The sequence below is a fragment of the Sesamum indicum genome, linkage group LG6, assembly GCF_000512975.1.
Source record: "Sesamum indicum cultivar Zhongzhi No. 13 linkage group LG6, S_indicum_v1.0, whole genome shotgun sequence".
Classification (NCBI taxonomy): Eukaryota; Viridiplantae; Streptophyta; class Magnoliopsida; order Lamiales; family Pedaliaceae; genus Sesamum; species Sesamum indicum.
Window position 1 is genome coordinate 21,777,869 of NC_026150.1, and position 18,060 is coordinate 21,795,928.

At 33.9% G+C, this 18,060-nt stretch overlaps 3 protein-coding genes across 3 annotated transcripts in view; all 3 read left to right on the top strand.

Moving 5' to 3' along the window:
• Window positions 4,317-6,300, top strand: LOC105165424 (basic leucine zipper 61). Its single transcript, XM_011084427.2, has 4 exons — window positions 4,317-5,044; window positions 5,253-5,343; window positions 5,439-5,565; window positions 5,851-6,300. The coding sequence occupies exons 1-4, from the start codon at window positions 4,509-4,511 to the stop codon at window positions 6,006-6,008; spliced, it is 912 nt and encodes a 303-aa protein (XP_011082729.1). The 5' UTR covers window positions 4,317-4,508; the 3' UTR covers window positions 6,009-6,300.
• Window positions 11,799-16,332, top strand: LOC105165819. The gene is made up of 9 exons (XM_011084982.2): window positions 11,799-12,247; window positions 13,400-13,612; window positions 13,713-13,900; window positions 14,281-14,426; window positions 14,514-14,778; window positions 14,907-15,052; window positions 15,233-15,488; window positions 15,572-15,859; window positions 15,941-16,332. Exons 1-9 carry the CDS (start codon window positions 11,854-11,856, stop codon window positions 16,187-16,189), a joined length of 2,145 nt encoding a protein of 714 aa, XP_011083284.1. The 5' UTR covers window positions 11,799-11,853; the 3' UTR covers window positions 16,190-16,332.
• The window catches only part of LOC105165425, a 5,839-nt gene continuing 5,217 nt past the window's right edge, over window positions 17,439-18,060 (top strand). The window contains exon 1 of the mRNA XM_011084428.2: window positions 17,439-18,056. Coding sequence (XP_011082730.1) covers window positions 17,624-18,056 — 433 coding nt within the window. The 5' untranslated portion in view covers window positions 17,439-17,623. The remainder of the gene's footprint in view (window positions 18,057-18,060) is intronic.

Here is an 18,060-nt window from a genome sequence, read left to right on the forward strand (position 1 = left end):
TTTAAGTATTTTTGTATTTATTTAGTATATTTTATAAACAAATATTAAAATATATTTAAATAAAATAATAATTTAGTAAAGTATTTAATTTAATAAAATTTTAAAATAATAAAAAATAGTAAATGCTTAATTTAAATATATATTAATAGTTTTAGTATAATATTATAAAGGTTAAAAAAATTGATATAAATTTTAGGTATTTTTATATTTATTTAGTATATTTTAAAATAAATATTAAAATACATTTAAATTAAATAATAGTTTAATTTGATAAATGATATAACATTTTATAAAAGTTAAGAAAATCTGATATAATTGTAGGATTGTTATATTGATTTAGTATATTTTATAAATAAATATGAAAATATATTAAATTAAATAATAATTTTATTTAATTTGTAATATATGATTTTTATTTATATTCAAACAAAAGGGACAAATTGAAAATTTGCTCACTTAAAATCCTATTTTTGTAGTATGTTTGTGAGGGGATATTTAGTTGTATATATAATGAAGGAGAAGGGTATTTTGGACTATTGTACTATCAAAAAAGCTGAAATAGGATAAAAAAAAAGCCCTACTCTCATTTCCACCGCGTGTACAGCACCTTCCGTCAGTTTTGGACGGAGGGGGTCTTTTTTGCAGGGTTTCAAAATTCACAAGGTCTTTTATGGCTATTTATTTAACATAGGTAAGTTTTGTGCAATTTTAGCATAACACAAGGGGGTATTATGCAATTTTCCCTTAAAAATAATGAAATGGGGAAGAAGAGATGAAATTGTGAAAAGCATGTGCATAGCCTTTCTTGGGAAATTGATGCTACCATATTAGTGAGGCAATCACAAATCACAATATTATAATAAATTAGGGAAAAAGGAAAAACAAGTAGTAGTAGTAGGGTATTAAATAATAATAATAATAAAAAAAAAAAAAGTAGTAGTATTAGTAGTAGTAGGGTAGGGTAGGGGGTAAGGGGAGGGTGGTGGGGTGGATAGCTGCTACCTCCCACGTGCAATAATGTCTCCCTTTTGAGTCCTACGCTGTCCCAACCCATGTACGGATACACTGCTGAGAATTTCTTGGGATCATAATTAAGATTTTATTAAATAAATACGACAGCGATATTAGCCTGATTTATAATTAGGTAAGAATCTTTGCTTTTGTTAATATATACTTAGCTGATTTTTGGGGTATCTTCAATGTGAATTTGTCTTCCCTTGCACATGCCTCCTACTTTCACAAATCCATCCCCTTCTACTCACAATATTATTAGGTATAGTTTTTAATAAAATATGTAGCAAGAAATTATCCCTTAATTAAGAAAATAAATCTTAATTAGAGAGAGAGGGGGAGTTTTGATATGTTAAATACTGAATTTTCTAAATGCCCATTAGATATATATGTAGCTTAAATAATTTCATTTAGAGGAAGAAGGACAGAAATGTAATATGACATAACGCATCACATATAAATAAATATTATAATTATTATTTTATATGTGCATGTCCATTATAGAGCACGCTGTATGAAACTTACTAACTATTATGTAAAATCATATATTTGAATTGAATTCAACTTGTGTATCGAATGATTATTTGAAAACTTTCTCAATAACTATACATATATAACGTGTGTCTGTGCTGTAGGCGAATCGTATATTTAATTATTTTTTTATATTTTCAACTTGTATCAGTGTATGTTATTAATTTTTTTTAAATATAAATTCATTTATCTTTCAATTTGTCAACATACATTTAAGGTGAATCAAATGTGGATTGATCAACTCCTGTTTGAAATAATTTGAAGTGATAATAATGAATAATATTTAGGTGTAAAAATGGGAGACGGAGAGGATGAATGAATTGAGAAATAGATGAGAATTGAGGAGGCCCATAGTCTAAGAATCATAATCTAAAGACATGTAATAATTAAAGTAGATATATAAAAACACGTACTTGAAGAATAATAAATGGGCAGAATGCCTCTCAAAAAATAAAGATAAAAGGCCACTATAATTAATTTTGAAACATGCTTAAGGTAGATTTCGGAAAAAATTATGATAATTATGAGAGGAGAGAGAGAGAGAGAGTATAGTATGACAGAAGGTACTTAGACAGGACTTCGAACTTTTCGCTAATGATTATTAGTGTCTCCCTAACTATTTTCAATATTTTTAAAAATAAAGCAAGAATAAATGCCTATAGTGGAAGCTACCAAGAACAAGCCTAGAGAGAGAGAGAGAGCATGTGAGTGTGATTTGGAGACAAAGCAAAGAGTGCACATGGGGGGTGGGTACATATCATTCTAACATGCCCCTTTTCTTTCACAGCTCATCTCCCCCCACCTTCAACTCTCTCTCTCTCCACTATCTACTCTTTCACCTTCAACGCCTATATATAATTTTCGTCGGTTTAATTTTATTACTTTAATTAAAATTATAATTACAATATTGTGCCTTAAATATATTGTGTGTTGCCTATATTAATGGATTGGTCCAAAAAAATCTAAGCAGCTCAAAAGAAAAAAAGAATCGAGAATTCTAGAGGAGTGTAAAGTTTAAGGTGCCTCCCAATAGGCCCAATTCGAATCAGAGCCCAAGGTGTTCCCAAAAAGCCAATAAGGGTAGAGCCCTCAGAGAGTTTGACAGGAGGTGGCCCCAAAAAATAAATTATCTAAAATAAGTTAAATTAGGCCAAACCCAAGAGGGCCCAAGATGCAAGAAGGCCTTATCGGCCTATAAGGAAGCTCAGGGACTTGAAATTATCGGGCTAAAGTTAAAACTCATATAACGTGACGTCCACAAGTGGCCTAGGTCTCATCCATGTCGAATCTCTGAAGGCACACCTTACAGGATCATATAAGAACCAGCAATCCCCTCGGGGACACATGGAGTATCCAGCTAGAAGTAACCTATAAACCCTAAAAGATGGGATTCCAATTGGGAGAAGGCGTTTCCTCAACCACCTCCTAAAAAATACAAAAAATATATTAGAAGATATCCTCATTTGCAATGGGCTCTAACTGCCCCTCGAGAATCGTGGGTCTTCAACCGTTAAGAGATAAATCTCCACAAAATTCAGGGGATCCTCCAACCACTAGGGACCCTTATCTGAATCCACGAGGGATTCAGCCTTATCCAGTCATATTGAGATAATTCTCCACTAAATCTATGACATCCAACCAACTAAAATTTGTCTATAAATAAATAACTCCCCTAGCAAGAGAAGACAATTTTTACCTTTAGACTACAATTTGAGCCTACATACTACAACTTTAGCTAAAACGAAAATTATTTCTTGTATTTAGAACTTTACTTCAACATCAATCTTTCTTTTGTACATGAAAAACAAGGAATAACATCTCAATCCACTCATTTACGCTCTTCAATTTTCTAGCACTTTATTTCACTACTTCGCTCTCCAAGTAGACCTGAGTACTATTTTTACTGATATCAGTATGATTGTAGAGGAATCCTCCATTTTTAATTGTTGTTTTAAAAAAAAAATAAACTAGTACAGTGTTCTTTTGATTGCTACCCAACTGAAATGGGTAGGCATTGAATCTTCAATACAAGATTTGCAAAGCACAATCGTTAGAACGGAGTGGAGGATGGTTAAATTAGTCCACAATTGATTAATACAATTATTGAAGTATTCAGGAAGGGTGGGGTAGCCAAAACTTATACCTGATGCATGGAGGCCAATATTTATAGGGAGGCTTAATTGTACGATTTTACATGTGTTGTAAATATTAAAATGATCTAATAGTTTAAAAAAAAGGTTAATTATACTGTTTTGGAATAAAATGAGGAAATTGTATTTTTAATTTCATAATACAGAAGTTCTTGCAAGTTTAGTATTATATTTTTTTGAATTGATCAAGTTCAGTACTATATAAAATTAATTAAAGGCTGCATTACATAATATATATTACCATTAGCTTTTAATGCTTTTGTAAAAAATTAACAACGATGTGTAATGTGAAATTCAACTCCTTGATAGGACACTCAATTTGATCATCAACTGAAAAATATAATACCAACTTACAAGAATGCAAATCCCTCGAATGAAATCTAGGTACGGGATAGAGAAAAAAAGAAAGAAAAGAAAGATATGAAAGAGAGGATGGAGGGAGAGGGGGAGGAAAGTCACATCGGCACGTGGAGGCCTGATTCCCCGCTTATTAAACTACTACTACTTTCCAGTGAAACCGTTGTTATTGGGATCACCCTTCTTCTCAAACCAGCTGTTGCTAGCTGTCCTCCCCCTCCCCCAATAGGCTCTGTTCACCAACATTAACAGAAACAAATGTAACTATAACATTATCATGCCATCTTCTTTCTTACATTGCTACCTATACATATAAATAACTTATCTCATTCCTTAAATCTCTCAACTCTTTGTCCCTTAGAACCATCAACCAAGATTTTGTCCAAAGTCGTTACTTACTCTTGTGATTAGTCGCACCCACCCAAGCTATCTAGGTTGTCGCGCTTTCTTGCTCAGTGCATGGAGCAGCTACCGCCCAAACCCCCCATTACTATGTCTATGTCCATGTCCCACAATTGGCCTTCCTTTCCATTCCAAATCATGCCCACTCCCTCCACCGCCGCCCCGCCGGGTTCTTGGATGGATGACTTCCTCGACTTCTCCGCGTCGCGCCGGAGCGCCCACCGCCGCACTGTGAGCGACCCCATTGCCTTCGTGGAGGCGCCCACGTCGTTCATGGAAGAGTCGCATAACAATAACAACAACAATGGGTTCGAGAGGCTGGACGATGAGCAGCTCAGGAACATGTTCTCCGACGATATCCCCGCCACCAGGTCCTCCTCCAACCCCTCCACGCCCTCGGATCAGAACAGTACTGAAATTCATGAGAAGAAATCCTCACCCGAGCACCACTGCCTGCAGCCCAAGGCTGAGCCTGGAGAGGTGGATAGTTCATGCAAACCGGCCGCGGAGACGTCGACGCCTCCTGAGGCTAAATCTTCTGACAATACTCCCGCCGCAGGCGATACCATTGTCGACCCGAAACGGATCAAGAGGTACAATTAATGAAATTGTTCGAATACTAATTATCATTAACAAATCAATTGGTGCAAAACCCTAATCAAGAAAAATTCCCTGTAAATCTAGCTACACATTTACAATTCAATATTCGCAGATTAGATTATATGATTAATTAATAATGTGATTAGAGCTAGTGTTTAATTAATCTGGGTCATTAATTATTACTGCATTAACATAATTCAGAATCTTGGCGAACCGGCAATCAGCTCAGAGGTCGCGAGTGAGGAAGTTACAGTACATTTCTGAGCTAGAAAGAAGTGTAACCACATTACAGGTAAGCATATACATATACGTATTTTTCTTAATTAAGTATAGGTACGCCTAATTTTGTACTAATTAATTAACTAATGATGATGTTGTAATGCAAAGACTGAGGTATCAGCATTGTCACCAAGAGTCGCATTTCTGGACCATCAGAGGCTCCTACTGAATGTGGACAACAGTGCTCTTAAGCAGCGCATAGCCGCATTGGCTCAAGACAAAATATTCAAAGATGGTAAGACCTCCCAAAAACGGTTTATATTTAACGCTTTTTATGTGTTCAATTAATTATATCGCACATGCAATCACTCACCTAATTTCTTGTTGCTCTGACAAATAATTAAAAGATTCTTGAATTAAAAAATAAATACATTTGAATTTTATTTATGACGTAATTATATATTAATTTAATTTTAAATTATTAACTGATATTATTAAATTAACATGAATGATGTAATTCATTTTTTTTTCAAATTATGCATATATATATATATTGATTATGTTGATCCAATGATCACAGCTCATCAAGAAGCACTTAAGAAGGAGATCGAGAGACTACGAAAAATCTACCACGAACAGAACATGAAGAAGATGGACAACAAATCCACCGCCGACGCAGCCGCGCCACCGCCAGCTGCAGCCTTCAGCAAGAGAGGTTGTACGGAGGAGGAACAATAATTCTGTGGGTGGAGAATGAGCGGCTATGATGCAATTCTAGGAAAAGTACGTACCAGATTAATTGGCATGCGATCACATGGGGTGTCTCTATCTTTCTAATCTAATGCTGTCGTGGTAGGGCCATTCTTGTTGGACACGTGGACAGTTGGAAATCATGATCATGACTTGATGATTTTTGTAGTACTCTTAATTGTGATTATTCTTAGTTAGGTTTCGGATTGTCAAGAACAATTTCTCCTTGTCATTCTTATTTCATTTTTTTATTATTAGACTTCTTTGTTTTTTGTTATTTCATTTTTTCTATTTATTTCTTTATTTTTTTAATCTGTAATGTAACTCCTTGAGATATTAACTTACTGATTTTTGGGTTGGAGATTTATTAATTATATTGCTATAATGTTGTATTATAGCTAGAGTATTATTTTTGGTTCAGTGAATATATATATATATATATGTTGTATGATTTATTATTTTATTTTTAAGAAATGTATAAAATGTTAATTAGTTCTATTATTTATTTATGTATTTAATTAAAATATAGACGCGTCCTTGCATGATTTTTAGTTGATCGAATTCTAAAAGACAAAGTTACAATGAACTGAGTTTTTTTAATATTTCTGAAAGGATTATTTAAAGCGACTTTCATCCAACTCTTCAATAATTGATAGTAATTTTAATTAATTTATAAAATTACTTCATTCTGAAATAATTAATATATTAAATTATATATATATATATAGTTGGCCAAAAGTTTTAAATCTTACAAAATGAAATCCTTGTATGCTATGAAATTCGAATAATCCAATACGCTCGAATTAATTATAATTAAACTTAAAAATGATTTAAAAAGTTTAAGTCAGCGAGCAAATAGACCCTTGAGAAGATGGTGCTTATATTGGGATAATTACTCCATCTCCCTCTAATTTAATATAATTATACTTAAATTTTATATTATTTGTAGAATTATATCTAGTATTTCTAATATTATTTCTATTTAACAAATTGACCTCGTTACATAAAATTTATCAAATTTATTGATATTAACAAAAATAAATCAATATCAATTTATATGTACCTCGATTGACTTCTTGCAGTGTAAATAATATTTTGCATGTAAAGACGTATAGCTTGTGTAGTTTTTTTCACAAAGATTGGATTAGATCTTCTTATAAACCATATTCCATCTTTTACTCTATTCAACGTATATAAACAGGTCAGGTGTATAGAGAAGATATTGTGTATTTTATTTATGGTTAGATCTTATATGACTTAAAATATATTTTTGGTCATGTAATTTTGGCATTTATTATTTTTATCCTTTATCTTTCTAATATTGCAAAAATATCCTATAACTTTATTATATTTTGCAAATTTGGTTCTTTTGATGAATTAATTTTGCAAAAAATTGAAGTAATAAATCATGTGTGCCTCACGTGCTTCATTCAAATTGAAGATTTTGTTTTGATTAGTTCACTTTCACCAACATGGATGAAAAATTAAAAAAAAAAAATAACACGACAATGATTTATTTATGCAATTTTTGTAAAATTCGGCACCAGAAAGGACCAAAATTGTGAAATATCAAAAAGTTTCAGGAATATTTTGCAACTTGTAGAAAGATAAATGATAAAAATGCCATAATCGCGAGAAACACATTATTTATTTCAACAATTTTTTTGCAAAATTCGGTACTTAAAGAACCAAAATCTCAAAAAATTAGTTAACTATTTTACAATCTTAAAAAGATAAAAGATAAAAATACTAAAATATCAAAATTATAAAATAAAAAATATATTTAAACTGATCTTATACGAGTGACATATGTATGTAGATTGAAACAACCAATTTGTAACAGAAAATTCGAGCTGTATGCACAAAAACCTGTTGAAAGCGACTTTATTCTCTTCTTGAATATCTCCACATTGAAGTCAATATGCATTGGCATTAATATGATACGTTAACCATTTTTACTGCTAATTCATGTGTGTATGTGTGGACCAAGCAGGGAAACTTAGGAGTTGAGATGGGAAAAGTGTGTAGTACAACAACATTGTAAAAAGACACACACCTGTACTTGTGTTGTCAAGGTTCTTGCATACTCTAATGCTGCCTGAACGGTAACACTAGCTAGCTACCATGTTACACATTTTTTCACTACGTGAACGAATCAAGAAAATCTTGATTCGGAAATGTATGTATTCAGAGTCATGTCCATAAGGTGAAGAAGATTTTGGTGAATTTTCCGTGATTCGTTCTGGCTCTCCATTTCTTGAGGACCATCAGTATCAGTATCAGCATCCAAATCCCTCTATCTTGAGCCATGGAGTTTTCAACGATCCGTTTGCTCCGAAAATAGTATATTAAATGCTATTGCGGCTGTCGATGTGCCTCCACTGAATAAAAATAGCATAAAGAAGCTCTGGGGACTTAGACTCACTGTGTCGTTGTCCACACATTTCTCCCATGCTATATATCAAGCTGTTTTCCGAGTCCTTCAACGTCCCGCTTTCAAATATACGCTTAATAATGCTTCGTCCATGTCGGGAATCAACATGGCCCCCTTTGGAAATGCCTAACATAAGATCCACGTAAGAATATTACACGCCTGGCCGGCATGCACATATATATATATATGAAGTAGGATACGAGATCAAACACAGATGATCGGGCCGAACGTAAGTAGTACATAAAAACTAAAGAGTTGTAATTAGGAGGCGCAATGGTGAAGCTCTTGCATTGGCAACGAAAAGTGCCATGCCATGCGTATGCCTCAGGTGTTGTGAAATCCTTGATGTTGTTCGGGTGCAAATGCAAGGCTTCCACCAAATAACCCCTCACGAAGACATCTTAGAAAATCCAACAAATGCGTTTCCGCTTCACGAACAATCAAACCCTGTTCGAATGTGACTGAATCGGGACTACGTACCATCGGTGTGGTGTTGTTGCAATGTCACCCGCAGCCGCATCAACTTCCTGCTCAACCAAATCCAGGTTTTCTTCATCAGTTCTCATGATGTAAAATGGTCTTATGATGTCAAACTTGAAAGTTAAAAAGAATATATCTCACCTTCAGTTGGACTTGCTTCACCAAATCTGTGTAGTATCCCGACCTCGGCAAGTACTGCTGCTAATTCCTCCCAAACAACATTGCAGGTCCACATGGTATTGTGAAATCCTTGATCGTTGGCGTACAATAAGTTAGTAACAAATCAATCGATATTAAATATCACTTCTCATCTAGTTTTTTTTTGTTAATATCAATAAATTCAATTAATTTTAACCAACATAGTACTTATTTGTTAAACGAAAATAAATCTCAAGGGTACTAGATGTAATTTCTCAAATCAGATGACTTATTTGTTGACCAACGCTCTGATACCACCGATTATTTCCGCTGTTTTATGTTAATGTAATTTTCGGTTAATATCTTGTACATCTTTATATATTATTTCTGTAATCATAAATGGGCTCTCCACCCAATAATAATTACACCAAATTTTAGAGGAGAAAAGTGTAACTAGCCCTTTGTTTAATGTGGATCTTGTCGAACCCAACTTGACTCCAATCAGAATATGATAAGCATTTGATAAAAGTAAGATATATATTTGGCATAATAACTTCTAAAATATAGCTCTATATCTGTACATGAAAAGAGCCAACCATATATATCCTGACGTCGTTATCAAAAGAAACACGTTTTAATGTCTTTCCTCTAAGTTTAGGTTTATGGTCAATACATTGAGAAGAATTATGTGGGAAAAAACGGTGGCTAAGAATTTTTGAATATTCCAACATACTACTTAATCAAATTCCAACATACATGATCTTCTAGTTTTCTTCTATTCGGTCTTAAGTTAAAATTACATTTTTTATACTATAACTTAGAGTTTGGATATTTTTAATCTAAATTCTTACAAAATTTTAAAAATAATCCAATAGCTTTAAAAAAATTCTCAATTTCGGTCTAACTTTAAAACAAAAGTTCAATAACATGTGTAGGTCATGTAGTCGTTTTTCTTCAATAAGAAAAGATGATATCCACATAATATGCGTGTAGCTTTTTCCATTAATTTACTAATATATGAAAAAAAAAAAAACAACTAGAATAGTAAATCAATTAAATAAGGTTTGTTTCAATAAAAAAAAGTAGAAAATTCGTATTTTCTCACATTCTTCAGAGGTTTGAAATTTTAGAAAATATATATGATTTTAACTCTGACTCAATTTAGCTCAAAATTGTGGCAAAAGTCTTTTGTAAATTAAAATTCTGAATATAGATATAAAAGTTAAATTAATATTTAATTTCAGAAATTAAATATTTATATAGTACTACTTAATATTCAAATATTATGTTAATAGTATAAGAAGGTATATCGCTTTCCAATTTAATTGGACATATAATTCAATTCTGTCGACTAGAGACCATTTCCATTAATAAAATGTGTTGACTTACATGATTTTTTTTTTTTATATATATATCTTTTGGATTCAAAATAGAATCATTCTCGATTAATTAAATTAAATGTGTCAATGACCCACATACTGAAGGATCAAGACAGGTACAGACATAGGTTCTTTGGGCATAGTACGTTCAAGGCTCAAAATTTCGAGAGATCTTTTGTTTAAATTTTGGTATGTGCGTGATGTGACTAGAAAAAAAAAATGATTTATGCTATAAATTTAATAGTTATGGAGTAAAAATTATAATAAATATTTTTTTATTGATCACGATTAAATAAATTCATATAGAAAAAGTTATTTATCATGACTTTTAGCCACCTTTACAGATACAATGGCCAATAACTGTTGCATGACCATAGTCAATGAATCTTTGCTATGATTATTTTTTTAACCATGACAATTAACCACGGTTAAATATTGTATTTTTTGTAGTGCGTGTTCCAATCTCCAAAGGTCGTCTATCGTTCGACGTCTGGGCTTAGGGTACGTGGAACGAGCTTGGGACTTGCACAAAGTGACACGTGGGACTTGACCCGGCGTGAGCACTCCGATGCTCAAATTAAGTTGTTATATGAGTAAGTCATATATCGGTACAAATAGTAAATAAGTTTACCTTAACCGTCTTATATGTAGGGGTTTTTATATTTGAGACTAGTTGTACGGACATTACTGGTCTGTCAAGGCGATGCTATCGCATGTCCCTCATCCTTTATTTTCTATTGATCTATGTACTTGATGGGCTTTCTGGAGTTTTTATTTCTGTAAACTCATATCATTCTTAAAATATTTTAAACTCGATTTAATATATTTGGGCTCGCTAATTTTATCCACATTAGTGGGTGAATTTGATGTGTACTCTAGGGGGAAGAGAGAGCGAGAACCCAAAACAGAAAATTTTAATTACTTCTGTTTCCCAATTAAAGGAAAAATACTTTCCGTCAGTTGATCTCGGTTAATCAAAAGAACAGGTAAAAAGGGCATCCAATGATTGATTTCAACTTGATCTGAAAAAAAAGAAGAGGAAGAAAGGCGGGAATTTTACACACGAATTTTGTGTGTAATTATCATATATTATTAATTAATTCGATGACGTCGAAAGTTACTTGCAAGAAACCCTTTCTTACACAAAATCCCCACACACAACTTGTTCAACGTACGATTAATGCCAAAAGTCGCCAAGAAAAACTTGGTCAATCAACACAAGATAGTACGATGAACCTTCCATGGCTGCTAACCCGAAATTCATTAATTAATCAATTACTCAACAACTACATATTCTAATCCACCTAATCCTATATATATATATAGATAGATGATCACGACATTTCTACAGCCCTGATTATCATTACTTACAACTACGTGCCTCCTTGTGATCAACTTCACCATGAAAACATCTCTTGTTCTTCTATTAGTCTTATTTTTTGCAAGCGGAGCGATTTGTCGGCCATTGACAAACAGTTCTCCGGGACTGGTTTCAGATGGAGTGGAGGAGGAAAACAGGTTTTCTTCGTATAATACGATAGGGTTTAAAGGAATCATCGGGAATTCAGGCAGCAGCAGGGAGGAAACCTGCGAGCAAATGTACGGGTTTTTGCCGTGTTCGAAGACAATTCCAGGACACTTGTTCTTGATTCTGGTTTACGAGTACCTACTTTTCCATGCTGAATCCTATGTTGCCTCCGGAGGGGAGAGGATTTTCAAGATTCTTGGCCCTGGTGTGTTCGGTGCCAGCGCTTTCCAGGTTATCGGGTCCCTCCCAGAAGCCCTCATTCTTCTTGGTAAACTCAATTATTATTCTTTTACGCAACACTCACAACTATACATATACATATATATATTCTTGATGAAAAACAGTGAATTATAGTCATGTTTGAAAATTAGTAATTTCATTCGTAATATCCCGGTATGCAACAGCCAGTATGAAATATAACTTTTTTATTATGATATAATTATCAATACACAAACTTTAAATTACCATTCACATATATTAGATGCATTTACTTCTAATTGTGAGTTTCGATACGAAAAATTGTAATTTTAGTAGGTAAGTATGTGGGGTGGTCATTTTAGTTATTTATGAATTTATTTTGGTGAATTAGTCTTGTCATTTTAAATTTTTCTCACAATAATGATAAAGATAGCCAAAAGAAAATACATAACCAGCTTAATTAAATGTACTTTTCTAGTCCTTTTAACAAGATGCGACTATTTCTATCTTTAATATGCGAAATTTTTTTAAACTACAAGATAAAACTAAAATGGATTCTTATAAAATTAAAATTGCCACCCCTATATTTAATTAGACGGGACTAAAACTATAATTTTTTTTATTTTTAATTTTCATATATATATATATATATTAAATTTTATTTTATCACAAGCAATCTTGAGGCCCTTATCCAATAGTGTTATGGTTTATGTTATTGCATAATGGAATGGGTATTAATTATCAAGCGACAACTTGTTAGAAAAGTCTTGTAATAATTACTCCCAAACTATCACGTCCTGCATGCTTGTGGGGTTTGGTTTGAGGGCCTACGGACAATATTCCATTACCTAATCTCCCTAAAATATTAATTCGTCCTACCAAGTTGAATTTCAAAATATAATTATAGTTCTTCTACCTTTCTCCTACCTTTGAAATTCATTAGTTACTTAAATTTCTTTCATTATTTTTGGACCGTAGACATTATGAAATGATTAAATATTTGCATCACAGCCTCCATGACTGCTCCCCGACTCACTATTGTACGTATGCAGATGTCGCAGTGCGTCACATTTGAATACTCTTAGTAACTTGTTTTATAAAATCAAATGTTTGTAAAAGAGAATATGTCTCGCCAGTTGATGCAATTGTTTGGGCCACTCCATCGACGATCAAATTTATCTGGATTTTCTAACATTGTTTCTCGGCCTGGATTTCTTTGCAGCATCTGGGCTTTCAAGCAGCGACGAGATTGCTCAAGAATGTGTGTTGACGGGAGTCGGTTTGCTCGCTGGATCCTCAATCTTGCTACTCACTATAATATGGGGAACCTGCATTATACTCGGGAGCCAATCATTTTCCAGTCATTTGCACTCTAATCTTTCAGACAACAAAAGATACAACCCTCTTGAAAGATTGTTGTTTTCCTTGTGGCCTGGTTTGTCTACTCAACTACTCTTACATAAGAAGTGTGATTGTCTATGGAGTTAAATTATTGTTGTTTTGGTAAAATTCATGGTCCCTTCTGCTTCTTACAGGCCATGGTGTAGTGACGGATTTGGGCGCAAGTTACACTTCCATGATCATGCTTCTGTCCGTGATACCATTAGCGTTAATCCAAATTCCAAGAATTTTCCATTTATCTTATGCTCCTGAAGAAGGAATTTTTGTACTCATCAGTCTTGTTGTCTCAATCATGTTCCTGCTTTGCTACTTTTTCTATCAGGTAGGATTCCATTGCCTATCTTACCTTACCTTGATCAACGCTAATTTGCGTGAAAGCATATTCTTAACAGCTGATAATCTATGGAGCCTGACCTTATGTTACAGTTTTGCTTCCAAACATTAATTTAATCCTTTCATGAGCATTTTGGTAATTGGACCACATATCACTGATAAGTAAACAAGTTTTCTATTCCTAGTGGTTGTCTGCTGTAATTTGCGACTATAAACGTAGATGAGTCCGATACGTAGTTGAATTATTATCAGGTGGTTGTCTGCTGTAATTATACTATTTCTCGATCTTTTAGCAACAAGCGCATGTTTTATTACTTATGTTCGCGAGCGTCTAACTGTTGTAATCTTTGGTTTGACACAATCATGCAGTTCTTCCAGCCTTGGATTCAGAGGAGACGATTGCTGTACATTAAACACGAGCATTTAGTCGTAGACATCCTAAAACATTTGCAGAACGAGACGATGGGGAAACTCTTGACCGACAATGGATCTCCAAATGTGTCAACCATAAGAAGGTACCCTTTCTGTGGATAACATATGTCAGTACTTTGTTATTACATGATAGTCCTCCTGATACATATATGGCATTATATTCAACGCAGGCTATTTGAAGAGAAGGATCAAGATGGAGATAAGGTTATCTCTTTCTCTGAGCTCAAAGAATTTCTGCAAGAAATCAAATTCAGGAACCTCCAGTCGAAGGATGATAATAACACTGCTGAGATCATGAAGGAATTTGATATTGACGAGGATGAGAAAATAACAATGGATGAATTTGTGAATGGAATGACAAAGTGGCTTGATGATACGAAGGATGCGATGAACAAGAGATATCACTCGGTTAAATCACTCAAGGACATGTACCAGGTAAATGGATAAGCTATACAACTCTATCTGACATTTCCCAAAAATAATGATGTTTTTTTACTATAATTGAATACTATGATCCCAATCTTGTCCACTGGCCTGAAATTTTTCATGTTGTCCGGTGACAGGTTCTTAAGCCTTGGATTCAGAAGAAGAGGGAAGAACGTGAAATGATGAAACATCTGATTCCAGATATTTTAGAACATCTTCAAGACTCTGTTTATGGGAGTCTTTTGGCAGACGATGGGACTCCAGATGTCCCTGCTATAAAAAGGTACTTTTCTTTTCAGCAAATTATCCCATCCTTAATTAGTATTATGCTTATTACATACATTGGTTGCAAGCGAGATCATGTTTAAGGTACAACTTCTGGTCTCATTCTTGCATAGTTTTTGGTTCAACTATGAATTCGTTTTCTGTGCTTGTCTAAATACGGTCATTGATCATGCTGCAGGTTGTTCAAAGACATCGATCTTGACAAAGACAACTGCATATCATACTTTGAGTTGAAGGAGCTGATGACGAATATCAAGTTTGGCATAATCCCATACGATGCAGATGTAGCAGCGTCCAAGATAATGGAAGAACTCGACATAAGTGGAGATCAGTTGATTGATGAAGAGGAATTTGTTACCGGATTGTCCAGATGGTTAAACACAGCTCGCAATCAAAGTCCTAACTCAGATGAGAGTGAAGACAATGATTATCAAGTACGTACTAACAAAATAAATAAATAAATTTAATTCCCTTTTTCTCAAGACTGTAATAACCTTATAGATATGAAACCATGCAGAAAACATGGGAACAGACAGACAAGCTCGTGGAAGACAAGTTCATCGACAAGTCACCGTTAGCTTGGACAAAAGCTATAACTCTTTTAGTACTAGGAATCATCATGCTCGGGGTCCTAGCCGAACCTCTCATCCAAAGCGTTCACGATTTCTCTAAAGCTGCAAGAATCCCATCATTCTATGTTGCATTTATATTCGTCCCATTGGCCACCACAGCTCGATTAGCAGTGTCTGCCATCAATGAAGCCCGGAGGAAGAAACTACACACGACTTCTCTGACGTTGTCCGAGGTTTGTTTCTCTGCCAAGGTGTAAATATATATACACAACCATCATTTCTTGACATTAACTTACATGATCTGGACAATGCAGATATACGGTACTGTGTTCATGAACAACATTCTGGGATTAGCCGTTCTTCTTTCACTGATCTATTTTCGCGGTCTGTCGTGGAATTTCTCAGCTGAGGTTCTGATGGTCCTACTGGTATCAGCCATCATCGGCTTCCTCGCAAGTTTCAACACAGTCTTCCCTGTTTGGACATCAATCTTGGCTTATATGCTGTATCCATTGTCATTGATCTTGGTCTACATCCTTGGAGATTCTGATTGGTTGTCGTAAAACCTGGACCAGGTCTCTCAAGATCAACAGAATTTGTAAACTGTGCATAAAAAGTTGTACAGTCTATCGATATATTCTTTTATTCCTTAGTCCCTTTTGTATGAAATTGGAGCAGTTAATAAAGACCCCATAATTTTATTGTCCAAAAATTTTCGTGGAAAGGAGAAACGGAAAAAAGATACTACAGAAAGGAATTCTTTACCGATCTTAACTGAAAGGAAACCGACACTGAACTTGGAAGCCCAAAATTAACAAGTCTTTGTTAAATTTGAATTAATTATATGATAAGTATAATATATTTATTATACGATTGATTTCATTCGATTAATAAAAAAATTCCCTTGCAAGAAAGTTAATTTTAGTACAAGCGCACTCATGAAAGTCTTACATGAAAAGAGCGTGGTTTCTATAAATATGGGTTGTTTGCATCTACTCCCTCACATATGACCTTTGGCAAAACCTTCCTTGCGCTACTTAAATTTAGCACCTTTGTATGAATTAACCATCTAATTAATTATTAAAAAGAGTTTCATATCTGAGAATGTATTTTGTAATTTTGTTAAATTTGAGGAAGACAACTATAATTTAATGTAATTAAATGATATATTAGAATAATCTATTAATGTAGTACTCATGTAAAATAGAAAGGGTAAATTCCAACCCGCTTCTATGAAGTTTGACATATTTACAAATAACTCCCATTATTTAAAAAATTATCGATATTCCTGATTTTATCGAAACATTAAGGACATTTATAATTTTTGAAACAACGAGAGAGTATTCGTAATTATAATAAATCTCACTGGAGTTTCTTGTAATTTTTTCCAAATAAAAAATTGAAATACACGATTACAAACATAGTCTTTTTTTTTAATACCAAAATGGCTAAATTACCTTTTTGGTCCCATAAAAAAAAGCACATTTTCTTATTAGTCTCATGCTTTATGGAATTTCCGTATTGGTTCCATTTTGTTTAAAAAAAAAAAATCAAGTTAGTTCCCCGCAACTTTTATCGTCAATTTTTAACGACTGAAGTGGTCAAACATTAGTCTAATTACTGTTGAAGGTGCCTCCATGACGAAATTTCAAAGTAATGGCATATTTATATTCATTGGAAAAAAAAATAAAGAATATGTATAAATATAAATTGTTTTATTCAAGATTGAACAAACAAAAAAGTAAAAAACATAATTATAATATTTAAATATAAAAAGACAATGTAATTCAACTGACATTTGACAATTAACTTGAATTTTTTTTTGTAACAAAATAGGATCAAAACAGAATTCTCATAAAACGTGGAACTAATAAAAAAATGTGCCTTTTTACGGGACCAAAAAGGTCATTTAGGCTACCAAAACCAACATGATCCTGTCTTGGCACGGAGCTTTGACGCTGTAGAATGCAGCATTATCACTAAAAACTGGTCAACTCATGTATGCAAAAATTGAGCTCCCATCATCATCCACCATGAAACCTCTGTGCCTTACGCATAATCTTCTCCTATGCCTCACCATCCTACTCGTCTCACCCACCACAATCATTTCTCGCCCACTAATCTCAGGCGGAAATGAATTTCCCTCTGATCCCGTCGACACGATACGCCTCAAAGGAATTGTCGATTCTGGAGGGAGTGAGGGGAAATTCGAATCCGAGTCGTGCTCGCAGATGTACGGGTTCCTGCCGTGCTCGGAGAGCGTATGGGGGCACGTATTCTTGATTGTGGTTTATGAGTACCTACTATTTCATGGAGAGTCGTACGTTGCCTCGGGAGGCGAAAGGATTTTCAAAATCCTGGGTCCTGGCGTGTTTGGCGCCTGTGCCTTTCAGCTCATCGGCTCTCTTCCTGAATCCCTCATTCTTCTTGGTAC